Source organism: Protopterus annectens, chromosome 15.part0 (genome assembly GCF_019279795.1).
Source record: "Protopterus annectens isolate FY-2018-M chromosome 15.part0, PAN1.0, whole genome shotgun sequence".
Classification (NCBI taxonomy): domain Eukaryota; kingdom Metazoa; phylum Chordata; order Ceratodontiformes; family Protopteridae; genus Protopterus; species Protopterus annectens.
The window spans coordinates 283,940,552-283,962,995 of NC_056749.1; the positions used below are offsets into that span (position 1 = coordinate 283,940,552).

Consider the following 22,444-nt stretch of genomic DNA (forward strand, 5'->3'; position numbering starts at 1 on the left):
CCTTGCTGCGATCTCTTCACATCGCCTTCCAATGCGGAGTGCAGCGAGTTTTTCACCAATTCCTCCTTTGGGAGAAGCCCCCAGAGACGCTCTAGTCCATGCTTGGCCACCCGATCTTCTCTATGCGTATCCTCTACTTCTGCTTATGACAATTTTTGCAGAAAGCTCGCCGGTTGGGGAGCAAGATTATTCTCATAGCCCCATTCTCGCTTCGTCATGTCTGGTTCCCCTGCCTGCAGTCTCATCTCATAGCTCCACTCTGGATCCCATTCTGGATCAGATTTCTCATCCCTCAGGAATGGCTCCTCCGAACCTGGACGGTCTCAGACTCTCAGCTTGGCTGATCCAGCTCCCCTAGTTGCCAGGACTCCCGATATCTCTTCCCCAGTCAAGTCTATCCTGGTGGCGGCACATAAACCCTCTACTAGGAAGATATACAGTAGCAAATGGAAAAGTTTTTCAATTTGGGCTTCACGAAAGAACTTGGATCCTTTCACCACTGGAATTCTTGTCTCATATTTTTCAGCAAGGGGCCAGCTCATCTACTGTGAAAGTCCAGCTGGCTGCCATTTCCCATTTTTATATTGGGGACAACTTTGGTTCTCTCGCTGCTGCCAGAATTTGTAAAACCTTTCTAAAAGGCACTTTTTAGACCCCCTGTTAGAAATTCATCCCCACCGTGGGATCGGACCTTAGTACTTAGGTGTGTTAGTTGCACCTCCTTTTGAACCCGCAGCTTCCGTTGATCTGAAGTTCTCGTCATGGAAGACTGCTTTTTTGGTAGCCATTACTTCAGCCAGGAGTGTGTCAGAGCTTCAGGCTCTCTGTATCAAACCTCCATACCTTGTGTTTTGTAAGGATAGGGTATCTCTCAGGACTAATCCCTCCTTTCTCCCTAAAGTTGCTTCAGAGACTAACATTAATCAGTCCATTAATTTGCCTGTCTTTCCCCAATTTCCAGAACAAAGGAGAATATAAACTTCATTTGCTGGATGTTCACAGACTGTTACATTTTTATTTGCACAGGACGGCTGTCTTTCGTAATCTGATCAACTTTTTGTCTCCTTTGCTAAATCTTTTCTAGGGAAACCAGTTTCAAAGGTGACTCCCACCAGGTGGATTTAGAGTTGTAGCCTACAAGCATACAGAGAGTCTGGCTTACCAGAACCAATGGGAGATCATGCTCATTCCACGCATTCTATGGCAACATCTGCTGCATTCTGGTCTAGAGTTTTATTGGATGACATTTGTTCAACAGCTACCTCTGCATCCTCTCACACCTTTATTTCTCATTATAAACTGGATTTGGTGTCTAGAGGAAGGGCTGCCTTCGGCTCTGCAGTGCTCTGGAATATCCTTCCTTAGGGTCCTCTCAAGATTTCGGTTAGTTGGGGACTCTGTCCCACAGGTTGCTGATCAAATGAAGTTAACTACTTCAGATAAAAAAGGTATGTACTCACCATAACGTTCCATCTGGAGTAGGTAAACTTCATTTGTCAGCAACCGTCCCTCCCGCCTTCCCCTTGACCTTGGTTATTTAGCGGAGCTAGAGGTTCAGACTTATGAGCTTTACTTTGTCGTTGAGTCAGGTGTCTCAGGTTGTTAGTTTTGTTATTATGTGCAGGTGAGAAACACGATCAGAGGATTGGAAGGAGGTTGCAGTGTAGTATGGGTAAGGGGGAGGAGCTTGGAGCTCGGATTTTTGCTTGGTATGCTATCGGCTCAGATCCATAACCCACAGGTTGCTGACAAATGAAGTCTACCTACTCAGATGGAACGTTATGGTCAGTACATAACTTCTTTTTTGCACCAGGCATAAGTACACATGCCTAGCAATGTGTGCAAATACATTTTTACAGAAAAGTGAAGTTAGTTTAGACTCAAATACTTTGCATGAATACTTTTCTTGTCACAATCAATACTGTTTGGAATCATCTGTAACTGTGGTATGCCCAAGTGGTATATAGGGCAGATGAAGTGCAAAGGTACTACTGTAGGAACTAAGATGTTCATAGGTAGGTACTAGGCTATCTGCCAGAGGGCATTTATAAGCCTAGCCAGAGTGTGTCGGCTTTCACCTCCCCATTGATTAATTAACTGATCCTCTGTCAAGCAGAGCCAATGAAGTGATCCCAGGGGTGTATTTTCTGTTACCCATCCACTCGTCAAGATTTCTCTTGAAGGGTGTTAGTGAGGGGCTCTGCCTGATGTAGTTTGGAATTTTGTTCCAAAGCATGGGGAGTCTGCGACAGGAATCTATCCCTCAGCATGTTCTATTTATTGCTCTGGCGAGGTTTAGATCACTAGAGCGCGTGGCTCGCAGTGACTTGGATTTCTTTAGGTGGAGCATGTCCATCAATTCTGAGCTGGACATGGCTTTGTAAGTCAGACAGAGATCACCTCAGGGTAAGCGATATGCCACTGAGTACAACCAGAGTTTTTTCAGTCGGGCTGCATAGGACATATGTTTGAGACCAGTAATCCTCTTTGTGAGGTACTTTTGTGGTCTTTCCAGCTGTAAGTGTCTTGTGAGGTACATCCCAAATGGGGCATTGTACTCTATGATGGGTCTAATGAGTGAGTAGAGGGGCACTATAACCTCTATTTCTAGATGCGAACCCTTTAGTAAATTAGATGGGCCACATAGGATTTCCTAACTACTTTGGAAACATGGTTGTCACAGGAGAGATTACTATCTACCTGCGTCTCCAGATCTTATTACCTCTTCTGTATTAAGGGGGCTGCCACCTATGTGGTAATTCATGGGTGTTTTGTTTTTCCCAAACGGGATGACTATGCATTTTTTGGCATTTAGCTTGAGGCCATGACTTTGACACCAGGTGTCCGTCTCAGTAAGGTCCTTTTGAAGGATGTCCGTTGTCAGCCGGAAAGTCAATTATGGCTCCCAGTTTGCAGTCATCGACGAACTTGGTTAGCCATAGTCTTCCTGTGTTTGCCTGCACTTCTGAGAAGTACATGCCTAACAGTAGGGATCCCAGGACCGAGCCTTGCGGGACACCACTTGTGACTGGTTTAGAGTCGGACCTGGAGCCCGCTATTCTTATTGTGAGAGTCCTGTCTGTAAACCAGTTGGCATGGCATCCCATCTCGTGACATAGGGGTTTATGTTCAGGCTGGTGAGTTTTTCTGTAATACCAGAGTGGGGAATGGTGTCAAAAGCCTTGGCGAGGTCAAGGTAGGCTGTGTGAACCACCTTTCCCTCGTCTATGGCCTTGGTGATTGTCTCGAAGAAGTCAACCACGTTTAGTAGGCATGATCTGCCCTTAAAGCCGAAGTGGGCGGGTCAAGTGTTCAGAGGTTCCCAATCTCTTTAAGGAGTTCCATGATGATGTGCTCCATAGCCTTGCACACCAGGCTAATCAGGCTTATGGGGCGATAGTTACCAGGGTCAGTTGTGGCCCCTCCTTTGTGGAGAGGAATAACCATTGCTGTGCGCCACTCTATGGGCATGTAGCCTGTGTAGAGACAGAGGCTGAACAGTGCGTTTAGGTGGGGGGTTAGTTCATTCTGTAGTTCGAAGACACAGCCTGGACACCATCTGGTCCCATTGACACTGTTTTTGGCTTTTGAAAAGGCTGTTTTCACCTGTGAATCTGACTTTTGGGACACACTATTCCGGTATTGTTGTGGGCCCTTTTGGAGGCGAGAGGGGGTGAAGTTTGTACTGCATCTGCCAGGATGTTGGCAATATCAGTAGGTTCAGTATATTTTGCACTAGTTCCGTGCATATCTGCGAGTTGCCACTTAGATTCTTAACATAGTTAAAGAAGGTTTTGTGGTTATCTTTTGAATCCTTGGCTATTTTTCTTTCAAAGTTAGACTTGGATGATTTCATGAGGGACCTCAGTTTCTTTGCCTCACTTTGGCAATCTATTAAAACACACCTTAACGAAAGTAACCACGTCTCCAAATTCAGTGGGGAACTTAAAATACATGCTTCTCTAATAGCCTTGTCACCTAACCTTTAAGACATTTCCTCTTACGCTGACCTTGGTTTACTCATACTCTGTTTTCCAACAGACTTGAGAATGACATTGTAGATAATATAATTATTGGTAATTTTTTGACTGAAGATTAAAGAGATGTTTGATACAATATTTATCCTGTTGTATTAACTTCTGACCTTGTATTGTCAGTCTCTGTACTTAACCTAATAACATTCTACATTTTTTTGTATCAACTACAAAAATTCACCTAGTCAGTTTCATCACCTGGTAGCCAGTATAAATAAAATAGAGGATTATGGTTGGGGGTTGGCATAACTGTTAAGGCATCTACCTTGCAGTCAAGGTACAGGGCTTGATTCTCACTTTTAAAGGGAAATTGGTTAGGCTTAAAATGGCCTGCAAGGGCAGCTAGCCTAGTAATACCCATGAATCTATGATTGGGTCTCAGATTATAATCAGCTTATGTGTTCAACATGAATGCAAAGAAATGCACCTCAAGGGCAAAGCTGGAGTGGTGAGTCTTAGCATCCAAGTCAAGAGCACAAAATAAAAGGATTATAAATTGGTGACTATTGCAAGCTAGGAGCAATTACAGAACCCCTCCCAGTATATGAAAATCTTACAGGAAGGTAAGACAGACACATAACTGGTACGAAAGCCACAGCTTAAAATTCACTGCCAAGAAATACATAACAGCACGTCTTGGGACGTCAGCAACCCAAGGAAACTACCTCTTTTATAAAACACCCTAAAAGATGATACAGTAGTGAGGGATTTGGGAACTTGTGTCCAAGGTTGTAAGAAAATCAATCTAAAATCACTCCGCTTATAAGTAAAGGCATGGCATATATGTCCAGGAAGTTAACTGTGCCACTGTACGCCACCATCTACAGACCGATGATTTAACAAAAACACCCCATTTTGCATTTACCTTACCAAGCACATGCAATAACTAGAACATCCAGAGAGTTTAACACACACACGCACCACACACACGCACCACACACACGCACCACACACACGCACCACACACACTACTTGCGTATTATCGCAACCACATTGCGAAAGTGGGCTACTTCAAGTGAAATGAGGCCATGAAACAGTGCAGTTGTCTTCCAGATTTGCGTGCATTACAACCGCATAGGTGAATTGTAAAGGGTGCTATCTTACTGACAAATGGAATCTGTAAGAACAGATTTCTCCAGTTTGTAAAAGGGGTAAAAGATCATGCTTTAAATTATGTCCCTGTATTGTGTTGGTCAGAATTCACAAATGTGATTTAGTAATAGGAAAACTCAGAGAAGAAGGGGTGAATGACTTTACAATGAGGAAGTGTTCATGGATTCCATGTTTACCGGCTTTTTTTGTAAACGTGTGTGTCTGCATTACCTTGAATGCCCTTGGCCATATTGATACCTCTCCCGTGTCCAGATTTCTGCCTCATATTTTTACATGATTCCCTGCAAGTTGCAGTTGTGTACTTTGAGTCATCAGTGAGTGTTATTGTCAGTATGTCAGTAAATAACGGCATTTGTTTCTTTTCGAAGGGAAAGAATGGCAGCTTTCATAGCGGCTTGTTAGGACAGGCAATCTGATTAGTGCTACAGCGTTTAGGATTCCAGGTGTGTGTCACTGCCGATAGACACTAGTTGTGTATGTGTACAGCTTAGTGTGCCCCTGATACTTAACCACTGTATACAGCTTTGTGTGCCCCTGATACTTAACCACTGTAATGTCACAGTAAAAAACACTTGGAAGATAAATTCTGACTCGTACATGCACTTGTTTCACTTGAATTTTCTGAATTTCGCAACCGCAAAATGAACAGCACCAAAACTGCTAGATCCAATGATTTTAACTTTGCTTCTAACTTAGAACATGTTGGAGGGACAGGTTATGCATCTCGGAGAATCAGAATCCTCTGGAACAGTCTTCCCATCCACGTGAAGCAGAGCCCTTCTCTTACCCCACTGAAGCACAACCTGGACCAGTGGATGGTAAATAAGAAATTTACCCATGGTCTGACACCAGTCTCTCTGATGAACAAACGCAACTTCTAATCGTTTCCATTGCGGATCCCGCCAGAGAGACAGATCCTACCTATGACCATACCACCGGGTGTTAATCAACCTCAAGGGGTACGTGGAAGAGAGATGGCGTAGTCGAAGAGGACTCCTCCCTAACTCTGCCTACCATCCTCTTCAAGGAAGGCTTGGAGGACCTCATGAAACCCTCCAATCAATTCCTTAGCCAAACACTTAAGCCTTTGGTTTTCTAGATATAGGCAGAGAAACGACTACGTAAAGTCTTGGGGATGAAGGCCTGACAGAACAGGAATGATGGAAGTGGGTAGGTCCCAAACAAAACAAAACAGAGCTCCTGACTGTCCTTACGTGGAATTTGCCTTCAACACTTACACTTGCTCTTTGAGGACATGGACAACAACAAAAGGCAGAAACAATGAAACAAATCTTCAACGGTATACTTATCTGAAGAATAAACACTCCTTCCAACGCCAGAGCGAACATACTCTGAATGGTGGCAAAAAAGTTCTGAGGATTGTAGGTGTGGGCATCCGTTTTATGGCTGACATAGGAGCTATGTGCGACGTCCACATACAGGCAAATAGCTTGAAGCTTTTGTATACAAGCCGGACGTCAGGTCGAGTAGTGGAATACTACCTATACATAAAGAATACTGTAACACTGAATAGAAGGACATCAGTGTGTGTGTGTATGCATGTATACACAAATCTCTATCTATATATATATATATATATATATATATATATATATATATATCTATATCTATATACACACACACATATATATATACACATATACATATATATATATATATATATATATATATATATATATATATATATATATATATATATACACATATACATATACATATACATACACATACATACACACATATACATATAGAGACAGAGAGATGTGAAAGGGGATCATATGCAGCCTCTGGATGTTGCTTACCCAAAAACCTGTGGATCTTACTATTTCTTGCCCAGACACACGTGGTAGTCATCCACAAAGATGAGTGAAAGGGCAGAGAGATGTGAAAGGGGATCATATGCAGCCTCTGGATGTTGCTTACCCAAAAACCTGTGGATCTTACTATTTCTTGCCCAGACACACGTGGTAGTCATCCACAAAGATGAGTGAAAGGGCAGTTAACCCCTGACTGAAGGGCAGTTAACCCCTGACTGACCATCTCCAAAGGGGACACATGACAAGACATCAAAGATTACTCTACTCTCCCCCCAAAAGGGATTACTGTATCCCTGAGTATTACTACCACTTTTGGGCTGCCAACCATTCTGGAAGTTGCTACAGCAACATCAGCACTTCCAAGAAGCTCTGTTATAGCTTACAATTGGCCACAGCAAACCAAAACAAACTGTGGAACTCTGCTACATTCCCGAGTGCAAATATTGGTGGAGTTTTGAATTTCACACCAATAGCATTTTATCTTCTTGCTCTTTTCTCCAACTCAGCCTTAACTGAATGGAGAAAAAAAAAAAGCAATGCTAATCAAAGGGAGCACCAATAAAAGGTCACCTTAGTACCTTCTCAAAGCCAGTGAAATGCTGCTAGGTGTGGTGGAATACAGAATGTCCATTGCCTGCCTCTGATGCAGCACCATCTGCAGGGTTATGAGGTACATGCATGGTGAGGTCTGCTATTTAGGATATGGCTAACATCTGTTGTAACCCTTCCAAAGACCGATTTGTTCTACTGGCTAGCTCTCTCTCAAAATGAAGTATGTGCAATAAAAAATTACATTCCTAAAGAAAAAAAAAAAAGTCACGCTCAGTGTTTCTCAAGTATTTCCAGCTCTCATTATTCATTGTCTGGTGGATGAACAGTGGGGTTCTGTTAAATAACCATTTTTAGGACAGACATTGCAACAATATAGTTAATCTGGTGAGTCTGTGACCAGCACAACCATTCCTTAGGAGGCTGGAGAATCTAGGCAGGCCCCAAGCTCAGGGTTTTTCCATGCAGTTTTAATCACAAGTTGTACCATTTGTGGTCACCTGGGGAACCAAGGAAGAAGGCTTAGGTGATCAGAAAGCTTATTGCAGGATGAACAGGACAAGACAGCAGGCACTGGTCAACTCCACCCTTTACCTTATTTCAAAAAGGTCTCCAAATTTGGAGTCAGAAGGAACACGGAGGATGGTGGGAAATCAAGCCCATCATCTTCATCTAGATCTGGAAAGGGAAATTCCTAAGGGGAACACACATGTTTAGTCTTCTACTTAAAACTTCTTGGCCTTCCTCAAAGGTGAGGAGTGCAAGCAGGGGGAAGACTGCCTGAAGAGACAGAGGGACACACATCCCACAGTGATCCTCTGATCTTACATTCCCGGTCAATGGCCTTCAGCTGATGTACCTGGCACATGGGCTTTTATCAGAGGCTGAATTGAGTGCTAAATCAGCAAGGATGGTAAACGCAGAGAAGTCTGTAGTGACAGCATTTGCACAGTCATAATTATCCCACAAGCCTAGGGTACCTAGCTTGAATGAATGGTACTGTAATTCATCAAGTCCAACTTTGGCACCAAGAAAACTGGACCCAAGCTCAACCTAAATCAGAGAGATTGAGAGCTGGTCAGCACTTTTATAGTGTTAGTGTCAAAGGCTTAAATGGCCAACACTATGACAGAAAGGTCAGTTCCAAGAGTGTGCACCAACATCAGTTATGAAGGATTCAGCCTAAACCACTTGGCAGAAGAATCTCCTGACAGTGATGTCCTTGGCACGGATATTAATGTCACAGTGCGACATCCCACCATCAAGACAACAGTCAATGCATGAAGTAAACTGTGGGTCTAGCATTAGTCTCAAAAGAACCATAGCCTGTACATGGCCTGTTGAGGATAAACAAGATGGTGGAACTGAGATGTTTGTGCAGGATGAGCCACCCAAGATTAGGGAGAGAAAGGTTCCAAGACCACAAGCTCAAAAATGCATGCTCTTATAGTCCAGTTCCACCAAAACAAAAACTTCATCATAACCTCACAGACCTGGAAGCAGTTCTAGAAGACAATTTTCAAACTTTTACAACAGAAACACTAATGACCTCATCAGCTCGAGACAGCTGGTAGAAGAACTTTGGAAACTACTATACCGAAATCTTAAGAACTCCAGATAGCAAAGATGTTGAGGGAGAATCCACGGACATTGACTTCTTGTCAGGCAGACCAGGAAAGGAACCCTTAGCATGGACCGATTCAATTTGGTCAGATTTACATTTCCATTTAACCTCTTCTTCCTCAAGTTTAGTCTGATTAACAAAGGTCTCTGTTCTACGACCCAAGGGGGTCAACCTCTAGGTTGAAGCCTCAACAGGAGATGATCAGATAACCTGTTCTTCCCATCTCTAATGACTGAAGACTTATCAGTTATCAGGACCAATACAGTATACATGCATACCCAGTGAAGAATCTCTCTCCCACGCTCTAAACAATTCTTTACTATCAATGGTCTACAAAAAAAAAAACCAAGCAACTCTAGAAAACAAACACAAAGTCAAAGAATGCACCCAACAAGCAGTAAAACCTGCAAGAGACAAGAAACTGACATCAAATCTACAAAAAATTGTAGCATTTTTAGCAGCCAAAAAACAGAAGTCAATCAACGGCAAAAACTGCACTGAAGAAAATAAATTTCAGTTAAACAGCAGATGAAATGGCAACGCAAAAATGCTTTTGACAAGAGACAGAAAATAATGGAACATACCTGTTGTCTTTAGTAGCATTTCTACTGTATTTAGTCAAACCCCCCACCACAAGTATGTGAAAAAGTTGAAGTTTTGGTAATTTTATAAAGATGAATTTCTTACCACATGGCACAAGTAGGTTCTTCTTTACACAGGATTGTGGTAAAGGGGACAGATTAACATCTTGGAACAGCTTTAGATGCTAGTCTAAGTGCTGCTGGCCTTAGTCCTTGCAGTTGGTGAAGATGGAAATAAACATCTCCAATTATCCTTTCAGGTTGCTTAATTCTTTTCTTCTCAGAAACCAAACACTCAAACGAAGAAAAAAAAAAAATAGAGACTTGATTCTCTACATGAGCCAGAGGTGTAGACCATGACACCATCTAAATCCTAATTCCATCCATCCTAGACTGTCGCAGATTTTGGATTCTAGGCTTGCGTATTCCTCAAGAGTATATCAAGCAGCCAGTTCTGAATTCTACTGATTGCTTCAGCTCGTCATTTGCATCATATAGGTTTGCAAAGTGAATGGGAGCCTTCCTTAAGCATCCCCTACAGATTACATACTACCAATTAGACTTGTATTTTATGCTGGGGAAATTATCCCTGCCCCTTTAAACCTGCTGGAGAAATTATCCCTGCCCCTTTAAACCTGCTGGTGATTTCAAATACCTTTGCCTGGATATATATTTCTCAGTCCTATTTTGTTTGATTATTATTTTTCTTCCACATTCTATTATACACACTCAACATGCATGGCACTCTTAAATTTCAAGCAATCTTTAATACAATTCTACCAGTCCAAAATCTGCAGTTCTAGCAAGATTTCCATGTTAAAAGTAACTTTCACTCTGTGCTTATAACAAAATTTCTAACTCATTCTCATGCAACATGCACTTTTTTCTATTACATTCTCCAAATTGATGCCTGGTATCTGCTATAGCACAGTCTCCTTTTCTTGTCCCATAGTGACAGACATTTTATACTGTGAAGAAATTAGACACTCATTTGTGCTAGTATGTCTGGTTGATGTTTTTTAGGACATTGTAAATACATTTTTACATGTTGATTTGAGATCCGTTTGTACAGAATGTTTTAAAGACTTGAACAGTGTTAGTTACATTTCTAACTGTGCATACTTGTGAAGATTCTAATTGCAAACGATGTTATCGGAATGTTGACAGTTGCTATGTCTTACTATCAGAGGCTGAAAGACAGGAAGGAAATTTAGTAAAACAGCTGTTGGATGAATTTCAAAATATGAAATAAAAATTAAAACGAACAGCTGTGACAGTTAAGCTAGTCTATAAAAGAGCCTGCTGAAGACAGCAGTTGTCAGTTAACAGCCAGTTACAGTTGTAGTTATCAGTTGTCCACAGCTGTACAGTGCAGTGGACACCCAAAAAAAGACTCACCAAGAACTGTAAGCCTGCCTTGGCTCTGTTGTAATACTTAAGTTTACATCAGGTAGTGTTCTTTAGTCAGCAAGGACAATTATAACTAATCAGAGTTCTCTAAATGTTGGACTTCTATCTTTCAGTATTGATATTTTCCTGGTGATGGAGTTGTGTTTATTTACTGGAAATTACGGTTTTATTATTTTTAATAATTTTACTCATTATTAAATATTCTTAACTTACATTGCGGCTGGCCAATCAGCGTTTTCTTTAGGGATTTGAGATTGCTTATACTGGCTTTGATAACTTCCCGGGTCACTCCAAAAACCTGGCTACTCTAGGCCATTTACTATAATTTGTTTTATTATCTAATTTTAATAACTGCACACCCCGTTAAAAGGGTATAGGACACTCTTTGGTGGCAGCATCATATTACTGTATTAGTTTGGGGAAGAGACAGCTGGAAATCTGGGTCAGGCGTTACCAAAAGTGTTTGGATGTAGGAGACAATTTATTCAAGTGCGAGTGCATCAGAGGTCTTAAACTGGGACATATTGCTCTGAAGTGTGTAATAAGGAGTTACATTTAGGGTGGACAGGACTATATAGTCCAGTCCCAGGTTATATAGCATGTTCATGTTGTGTTCTTAGGGAAAACTGTGAAAATGTACTCCTGTTTAAGTGGCAGTCTTGCACTGGAGTCAGTAGTGAGGAATGAAGCTCCTTAGTTGCTGACCCAGGATAGTAGTCACATTTTGCCATTCTTCACTACTCTCATTTTAAACTAAAACTCATTTGCATTCCCTGCTCTGGCCTCCACTGGTTTTACTTGCCTTATTTTTCCTACCTAATTCACTCTTGGGTTTGACATACAACATATACTAGTGGTGTTCCTAAAAGTCTTGACTTAATCTTCTATCCTATGCTATTCACTCTCCTCTTTTCTTCAGTTTTCCTTATCCAAGTATAATCATTTATCAGCTTAATCTAGGACTAACAATCTTCACCCCCCACATGCCTAGTCTTTTACTGTATCCCCATAACCTTCTCTGATTGAGTACAATGCCCCATTCGGAATGTATCTGACCAGACACCTGCAGCAGCTGGAAAGGCCCCAAAAGTTCCTCACCAAAAGGATAAAGGGTCTCAAAAATATGTCTTATGCTGCCAGACTGAAAGAACTCCAGCTCTATTCAGTCGCATACCGCTTGCTCAGAGGTGACCTGTGCCTGACATATAAGGCCATGTCACGGTTATTAATAGAACATGCTGGAGGGACAGATTCATCACCCAGAGACTCCCTATGCTGTGGAACAAAATCCCGGTACATGTGAGGCAGAGCACCTCGCTGGCCTTGTTCAAGAGGAATCTTGACCAATGGATGGGAGATCGCAGATATACCCCAGGGATTACTTCAGTGTCACTGCTTGACAGAGGCACAGCAAAATAATAGGCATAGTTTTCTTCAAACTAAAGGGGTGGCGAAAGCCACATAACTATGGGCTAGGCTTATAAACGCCCTTGGGCAGATAGCCTAGTATGAACCTATGAATAATGTCTGCAGCGCCTTTTCTTCCATATTCTTTTGCTCCAATAACTTTTCTTCCCAACTTTCTTTCAGCCCTCACTCTATTTTATCTTTCCTCTTCCAAGTTTTCTGTCTGTGGCAACCCTCTTCTGCCACTCTACATTGGAACAGGTTTCCCTCTCTTTGGTGGTGTCTCCTACTTCTGTTTGCTTGTTACTGTATATATATTATATACACAACTTGTGTATGTGTGTGTGTATAATATATACATTATTTTTTATATATATATATATATATATATATATATATATATATATATATATATATATATATATATATATATATATATATATATATATATATATATATATATACACACACACACACACACACACACACACACACACACACACACACACACACACACACACACACACACACACACACATATAAGTATAGCTCCTATTACGTTATCAATAGTATAATGTAAATGAATGACCAAAACATTGAAATGGCCGCATTTCGAAGTTCACATTGTGACAGCAGTACGCTAAAGAATGGTATATTTGCCCTTTCCTCAATGTAGTGCGATTTTAGAGTCGGAATATATATTTAGCAGGGGGTGTGGGGGGCACAACACCCCCACAATAAAAGTTTTGAAGTGCGGCCGGTTCGTACAGAATATGAAATATATATTACACACACACGTGTGTGTGTGTGTGTGTGTGTGTGTGTGTGTATGTGTGCACAGTAACAGTCCATAAAATGGGTACTTAAAAGAAGCGTCTCAAGAAACATGAAAAGTGCACTTTTTAGGACACTACTTTTTTTGTACCAAGTGCAAAATCCCTCACTTCCATATAAACCAGCTTTACCCCAAGCTATAGCACTTAATGCAACTGACTCCAAGATCACCACACTTTGGGGCAAACATAGACAGCAGTGACTCTACCTGAATACATGTTTCAGTACACTCCACATCACCAAGCAAAAAGCCATCTTGCTACCGTTTAAAAAACAACTACATCAGTATTTTTCCCCAATCAGAAGTGTATTTTTCCTCATAAAACAGGTTTTCCAGCAGCTTAAATGTCATTACCTACACAAAAATCTCATTAGTCTGCTTAATAAAAGTCTTGAATTAAGAAAAAAAATTCTGCCTGCCATACATCACCTAAAACCTTTCACTATAAATTTAAACAACTGAAACTCTCTTCTCAAGGGTCTCTCAACCTAATGGCAGTCAACTTACAGCAAAATAAGGGACAAATGTTTCCCAAGGTGCAATTGCAGACAAGTGAAATACTTGAAAACTTAACGCTCCTTCACTGTAGGCAGCTGTGGAAGGCAATGTTTTCCAGAAATGAGAAAGCAGCTGAAGGCTTTCATAACAAGTGAAGCCAGCAAATCATTAAGGATGGACGTCACTAAATGACAAGACATTTGAGTTTCAGACTTTATCACAGACGCCTTGAAGGAGCAACAGAAATTCTAAACATTTAGGCTGTTTATTTTAACAAGCTTCCTGTTATTATTTTGTTAATAAATCAGACGTTATACCATTTACACCTTCTGGCATTGGAATATTATACAAAATCATATTTTTGTAAACTTAATGCTGACTAGAATACTTGACCAGATAGGATCACAGGAGGTTACCAGGCTAATGGCCATGGGGTCCTTACAAGCGTAGCCATGTACAACCAGTTCCCAATATAAAGGTATTAAGTAGTACTAAGTCAACAGCTACTGCCCCAGTCTAAGAGAGGCACACATGAAATTCCTGGGGTGAATTTGCAGTTTCCCCATCCAATCAACCAAATTATGCTTAAATAGGGTCAACAAGGGGCTCTGATTCACCTAAATTGGAAGTTTATTCCAGAGGAGAGGTAATCTGTTGATGTCACATACTAAAGGTGAATTCAGTGTTTCCTAAAGCGACTGCATCTTATACCACTTGATTTATGAATGTGCAGCATTTCCATTACAGCAAGATCTGAGATCACTTTATATGCAAGGCAGAGGTCACCTCTGAGTAGTCTGCAAGACAGAGTATAGTGACAGGGATTTCAATCCGTCAATGTAGGCCATGTGAAGACCCTGAATTTTCTTGAGGTATTTCCAGTTGCTGCAAGTGCCTGGTAAGGTACATACCAAAAGGTAGCACTGTACTCCATTACTGGCTTGAATGGGGGAGGGGGGTATAACCACTTTAGTTCTGGATGCAAAGCATGTACTTATGAGGTGGTTGACGTATAAAGCCTTTCTTACCACTGTGAGGACATGGTGGTCAAAGGAAAGGTTGCAGTCAACCTGATGCCCAAATCTCTCACCACTGATTGCGTGCTTAGGGTGTTGTCATCAATGTGGTAATCTGCAGGGGGATTGCCCTTGCCAAAGGGGATGACAATACTACATTTTTTTACATGTAGTTTTAGCCCACGACTTCGTCGCCAGTCGTTTGTTTAAGTCCCTCTTGTAGGAGTTTGACATCGTTTGGGGACTCCATGACTGCACCCGGTTTGCAATCAGCAGCAATCAGCCATAGGCCTTTTTGTTTTAGCCTGTACAGCCATAGGCCTTTTTGTTTTAGCCTGTATATCTGAGAAATAGACTTACAAAACAGTAGGGGCCCCAAAACAGTAGGGGCCCCAGCACAGATCCCTGTGGAACACCACTGGTTACAGTGCAACACCACTGGTTACAGGTCTGCTGGTGGATGTAGTCACCTATTTTGACTGTGCGCATTCTGTCAGCCATTTTGCAATGCACCTAGCAATATACAGGTTGATCTCCAGTTTTAATTTCATTTGGGTTTCTAATATTATGAGAATGGACCCCATTCCCATTGGGTTTCTAATATTATGAGAATGGACCCCATTCCCATTGGGTTTCTAATATTATGAGAATGGACCCCATTCCCAAGTCAAAGTACAATAAAGTTAATGGAATTATTACCGTTTCATCTTTCATGTCAGCCAGAAGTGCTCTTTGCAGCACCCACAGTATGCCCAGTAATTATTCCTTCTGCAATTCGTACAGGGTTACATGTATTGGTAACATATCTAAATATAATTATGGATTCTTTATAAAGACCCGTTGCTCCTACTACTATTGGAACTGTCTAGCTATCTTTCTTCCACATTGCTGTCATTTCTGCCTGTAAATCCTGATATTTTATGACTTTGTGCCTCTCTGTACGCAAGACACTGTAGTCACTGGGTGTCGCGATTTCAATAAATCAATGCTACTTCTGTCTTTTCATGGACCACTATATCCATTTTTCTAGCATATTATGAACTGGTGATAATGGATGATCCCATGTGATGTACACTTCATTATTTTATTTTCTATGACGCTTTGTGGCTCATGTTTCCAGTGTTTTTCAGCCACTTCAATACCATAATGTTTGCACAATCCCCAGTGCAATATAGTCTTGCCAAATTATGCCTTTCAGTATACAGTCTCTACCATTATAGTATGTCACAACCAGGTGTGCAACGGTTTCCAATTCGGTTTTACAAAACCTACATTTATCTGTTTCTCCCACGTTCAATGGACTTCCAATGTGTATGTAAGCCCACTATCTTGGGCCAGTAGTATTAACTTCTCTAGATTTCAATTCATCTCTCCTTAACCATTCCTGCATTTGTTACTGATCAACAGGAGGGTCTTCCAAAAGTTTTCTATACTTGCAACTATATTTATGCATTTTCCACATTTTTCTTGCCTTCTCATCTGGTCGTTCATCTTGTATTCTTTGTTTTTTGGCACATTCAGTTGCTGCCTAATTTTGATCTACTTCGTTTGATATCCATTCCTGCTTGACACCAATATGCTTCTGCTAGATTAAACAGAGAAATCACCTTGGATTTATGCTCCTCATGTTTCAAAACTTCTGTGTTTGGGTCTTGTGAGGTCAGCAGATGTGTGCAGTCCCACAACTGCAGATCTATGTGAGGTCAGCAGATGTGTGCAGTCCCACAATTGCAGATCTATGCATGTAATCAATTTCAAGGAGGCCCATACCTCCTTCGAACAGGGAATATATAATCTTGGTATGCACCGATTTTTATAAATATCATTTGGTGAGTATGAAGCATGCTTCTTTTAATTTCCTGTCTAATCTATCCACCACATTTTGGGGTTAGTCAGTCACTCCAAAACTAAGTTAGGACAGGAAGAGCACAGGTTTATAGCTTGAATTTTGTTCCTAGATGTCAAACACTGTTTTGCAGAATGAATTTAAGTCTTCTAAAAGTATTCCTTAAGTTTTACTCGCATTTGCTCATATTTTATTCTTGATCCTTCATCGATTCCCAAATATTTATACACTCCCTCTTGATCAAGTTTTTTTATATCACGTTCTTGTCCCAAACTGATTTTCTTGGTGCTGCAGTTTTTCTGCTTTAAAGGTTACTTTTGCTCATTTATCATAAATCATGGACAGAGAGAAGATGAGAAGTCTTTACACTTTGTTGTTTTCTAGGAACCAAATTATTAAATGGCAAGACAGAATAGGAGCAGTGAGTCACTCTGGAATATCCCCCTTTGAATTTTATTAAAATATTTAGAAAACATTTAGAAGCTTCATGCCAGTTTTCATTGCCGTTCAAGCTAAAAATGCAGGGGACAACACACACACAAAAATAATCGCAATTCTCTGTTGTCACACCAGTGAAATACATATTCTGACCAAAACAAGCCCATAATTAGTTTAAAATAAAATAACATATCAGGTATCAGGCAATACTGTTGTTCTGGAACATCCACATAAAAGCTCATCCCTGTCCATATTCAAGTGTAATTTGGATACACGAATGGGAAACTACCCTCTGTACTACTAATGGACACAGATAGCTCCTAAATGCTTTACCTCATGCATGATCCCCCTCAATTATCTATGGTATGATCCCAGTTACTCTCACTAAAGGTAATATAAATTTATCGACCATGGGATGGGTTAATTCGAGCAACAAAAAGGAAAATGCCAAGCTTAAAATGTCCTACAAAAGCAGCTAGCCTAATACTTGCCTATGAACCTATCAAACTGGAGTTAATGTTTCTAGTAATAAAAGCTGTACTATGTGCAACAAACAAGTAAAAATCTGAAATAAATTTCAAAATGAAAAACTAAACTTCACAAGAATTAAAAGTCAAAGAACAGAGTGGGGGGCACTTACCAATTCTCTACAACACTGGTGTTGCTGCAAACAGCAGTTTCATTTAACATCAGTATTAAACATCCAAGGCAGTTGAAAGTGTTTTTTTTTTTCCTCAGAAGTGTACTGGCTTCATTAAAAAAATGGCCAAAAAACATGCAAAATGAATATCTTTACAGACTTTGTAAAGGCTTCTGACACTATCCCCCATGCTGGGATTATTGACAAACTACCAGCTCAACATTAACCTATACATACAGTTTACTAGATCGGGGACTGGCTGCCTGACAAAAATCTATACCACTAAGGGTGGTGGCATTTGCTCTAGACAGAAAAATAGCACCACTGATGTCCCACAGGGCATTGCCACAAGTTCCAGCCTCTTCAGTATCTATTGCTGTGACAAAGTAAATATTAAGGTACTATAGCTAAGCAAGTTTGCTGATGATTGCAAACTGGAAGCAGTTATTTCCTATTCTGATACCAAACTTCTCCAGCAAGGACTGGACCAAATTTAATAATCACGGTCTTACCCTTAACACCAAGGAACACAGCATAGTTTTGTTTGATAAAGTTAGTATTACTATTGCTTCCCATACAGATAACATCCCATTTAAATTTGACAAAGTCAGCAGGAACTTGGGTAGATATACTGATCACAGAGATATGGTGGTTAAAGGAGTCTGTTAGAAAATCCTACTACTTTGCACAACTTTATCAATCGCTGTACCCTCTCAATGCCCAAAGAAGTTTTAATCCCACTTTATTCAATCACTAAATATAATGCACCTTCACTAAGTACCTAAACCAGCTTGACAGGTCAACATTTTTTCAGCATAAAGACTGCAAGTCTATGCACCCTCAGCTACTCTGACAGACCAAAAACCCTGATCCTCTACTGTGTCACAAATGCACTGTGATTAACCCTTTAGGAGAGTGTATCCTTTTGGGATATGAAGGACTCGGCACTATTTGAACTCCTTCACCTAAACAGAACCAGTGGAAAAGCAAACACCCCTTCTATAGACTGAAGCCTATACTAATCAAACACCACCAGGTGGAGTACCAGATAACTAACCCAATGTACTACATATTTCTGGAATAGGCTGCCCTTACTTATCAAGCAGGACACCTCCCTAGTAAGCTTTAAAACCAGTCTGGGAAACCGGATGGGTGTTTACTTAATGGGGGACACTTAAGTCTCCCACCAGTATCTGGGTAACTGCACTTTCAGTGTCCTCCTTTGGCTGTAAGCTTACTAGAAATCTATGATCTACAAAGCAAGAAAGCAGCGTGTTGCAGTGAAGGGATGGTTAAAGAAAGAAAAGAGATCAGAAAGACAATAAATCAATATGAAAGAAAATATGAGAAACAGGAAAGGCAGTAACATAACATGGGTATCATCATGACTTGTGCTGCTCTTAGCAATTTAAAAACAAAGCAAGGCCATTGTGGTTTGTCCATTCAAACAGCAAGCTTCATAAAATAAAAGCATTCCACTGAAAAAACTGCATGGCTACTTGGCTCTTACAACACTTACAAGAGCAAACAAGCAACCCACCCCCAGGACAACTTTTAAATACACCTACAGCTACAGAGTAAACAGTCCAAATAAAAATAATGAACAAACCCATACACCCACTTTTAGCTTGTTAACACAAAATTACAGGAGGGGTATTTATCACATTAAAGAGCACCAACAAATGAATAATATTAGCAATGTGTGACAGTCTATCATCTATGTCTGATTCATAAACTTTGGGGGAACAAAAATCACTTAATCTTACTTTCACAATTTCCCACAATGTTCTCTCATAGCTGTGTTGAGATTTTGTCTCTCCAACCCTCCTGTAAAGAAAGGTTTCTATACATCAGCTTTCCCCAACTACAATCTCCGAATATGCTTTTCACCTACAAGCATTTTTAAGCACGTTTTACGCCATCCATAAAAGTATCATATTCAATTTACTAAGCACAGTGCACTTACTAAGCATAAGCCATTATCAGCAGGAAGCCTGCTATGTAAAACAGGAGTTCACCATATTTTACTGCCTTATAAAGTCCAACATGGAAGTGTGTGACAGGCAAGTCTTGCCAGAACCATGTCATATATTCAGCACTTATTATACTGTGCAGGAAGTTATTAAAATAAAAACCACACAAGAATATCTGCTGAAATAGTTTATGATGTGCCTCCTCCCTACCTGCCACATCTAGATTACAATTAGATAATTTACAAAAAAAGTTAAAACTACATATAGATCCAAAAATCAGACACCCTGATGGCACAGAAAACAAGTGCAACAAACAGCCAAGACCGATGCTGAAATAGCACTCTCCCTCTCCTGCGTGTGAAATTGGCTCTTTAAAAATAATTTTTTTTACATAAATATCTTGTACAAAGGGTGCCCAAAATAGTTGGCTTTGCAATGCAAGGCATTTTCCGTGCAATCTAAAAATGTTGAACTCAGAATATTTTATCAACAGCTATGAACCCATCAAAGCCATATCAGATCATACCCACTCAACCAACCACTTAAAAAATGCCAGTCACCAAATTGTTGTGCTGTAAGGATAGGGGCTTTGTTTCTGTGTAAATATGACCTATTTCTCCATTTATTACTGCCTTCGGTTGTTACACAACCGGCCAGTGGGAGGGGAGACTCGATCCAAATTAGAGCTGCAGCATCACAGCTTATGCAACACCGTTCTCCTGACCTAAATTCACCTCCCACATCATAAATTACTATAGTTATTACTATAGTCCACGCAGTAGAAATACTATTTACGACTTTAGTGTTATGCAAGTCTGAATGTGTGCAACAGGAATCAATAGCTTTTTAGATCAAATGACAAAATTTTGACTGACGTACAGCCTGATCTAAACACCATCAGCAAATGCAGTCCAGATGCACATTCTAAACAATGGGTAAACCATTACGTAAAATACATCTGTAAAACCTTTCACACACCAAATACCTTTACAAAACGTACTTTTATGGCGCCTTCAAACGGGGCTTTCAAAATAACCACATATGCTCGAGACGCAAAATAAAGCTCGCGCCCCTGCACACCTACGGATAACATTAATTACCTAAAAGTATTGTCTCATTGTACATTATCAACGCAGCTTCCATTTTTTTGTCTTTATATAACAGACCCCTTTCTTGCTGGAGTTGGAACGCCTTCAACTCAGTGGGAACCCACTTAGATAACAAATTACCAAGAACAACATTGACCCGGTTCGGCCGGAGTCGTGAGGTCAATGCAGGCACGTCAGTTCTCCCCTTACACTGTTTACATGGTTGTGCACTGCTGCAGTCCCTTTCCACCTCTAGGCACCGCTTACAAAAAGTGTGCCCACATGGCAATGTAACAGGATCGAAAAGAAAGCCACGGCAACCAGGACAGGAAAAAAACCCCAAAGTGTTGCCAGTCTGTTGCCGAGTAACCCCTTGCCCTTTATCGTTCATAACTTGCTCCATCAAGAACTCCACTATTGTCTTCAGCTGCAAAACACCCAGTTCCTCTTGTCTGGAAGCTTCCCGGTAGATTTCCAAAGCTTCGTTCAGTTTACCCCCTAATGCCAAGCAGTTGGCTCTTTTCAACAACAGGTCCCACTTAGAGCCCACATATGTACCCTCCTTCAACTGGCACAGATAGATCTCGGCTGCCAGCTCAAAGTTTTTCGCCTGGAAGGCTTCAGCAGCCACCTGGAGCATCGCGGCGCTCTCCTCTTGTTTAGACGAGTCCATGTCGAAGCAGAGACGCTCACGACCGACTTGATTGTGTTTGGGAACCCTTACAAACCGATTCAAAATGTTTGATCCGTAACATCAGTGGTCGCCTTTCCTCATCCTGCTCATCGGCCTTTTAACTCCACGTACGACCACAACTACCGGGACAAACTGCTAACCTCTCCACAAATCTTATATAATAGTGACGCACGTGACTTCGCTCGCCTCTTTCATTGGTTACAAGCGAGATCTTATAAAACCTGGCAGTTTTGTAACGTTCTTTATATAAACTTAATACTCTCGTAATAAGGTTTATTTTTATGGTAGCAGTTTATTTTTGTAGTCGTTCCCAACGTATATAATCCAGTTGAAGTGTATAAATCAGATGAGACTGTATATCTCAGCAGTTCGTGTATGTTTTATTCACCAAATGATAAACGCGAGTGTGAGGGAAAGACTTCATGGTGTAGTATAATTTTAATATTATAGGTTCACAGGTAGGTACTAGGCTATCTGCCCCGAGGGCATATAAGACTAGCCAGAGTGTGTCGGCATTCGCCGTCCCATTGATTAATTAACTGATCCTCTGTCAAGCAGAGCCAATGAAGTGATCGCAGGGGTGTATTTTCTGTTACCCATCCACTCGTCAAGGTTTCTCTTGAAGACTGTTAGTGAGGGGAACTGCCTGATGTAATTTGGAATTTTGTTCCAAAGCAGGGGGAGTCTCTGACAGGAATCTATCCCTCCAGCATGTTCTATTTATTGCTGTGGCGAGGTTTAGCTCATTAGAGCGTGTGGCTCTTCTATTTATTGTTGTGGCGAGGTTTAGCTCACTAGAGCTCGTGGCTCGCAGTCACTTGGATTTCTTTAGGAGAAGCATGTCCATCAATTCTGAGTTG

The 22,444-nt window shown here is 40.9% G+C and overlaps 1 protein-coding gene across 1 annotated transcript in view; it reads right to left on the reverse strand.

Moving 5' to 3' along the window:
• LONRF3 (LON peptidase N-terminal domain and ring finger 3) overlaps nt 1–21,734 on the reverse strand; it is a 203,408-nt gene extending 181,674 nt beyond the window's left edge. The window contains exon 1 of the mRNA XM_044057065.1: nt 20,903–21,734. Within this exon, the coding sequence (XP_043913000.1) occupies nt 20,903–21,563 (661 nt within the window). The 5' untranslated portion in view covers nt 21,564–21,734. The remainder of the gene's footprint in view (nt 1–20,902) is intronic.
• Between the last annotated feature and the right edge of the window lie 710 nt (nt 21,735–22,444).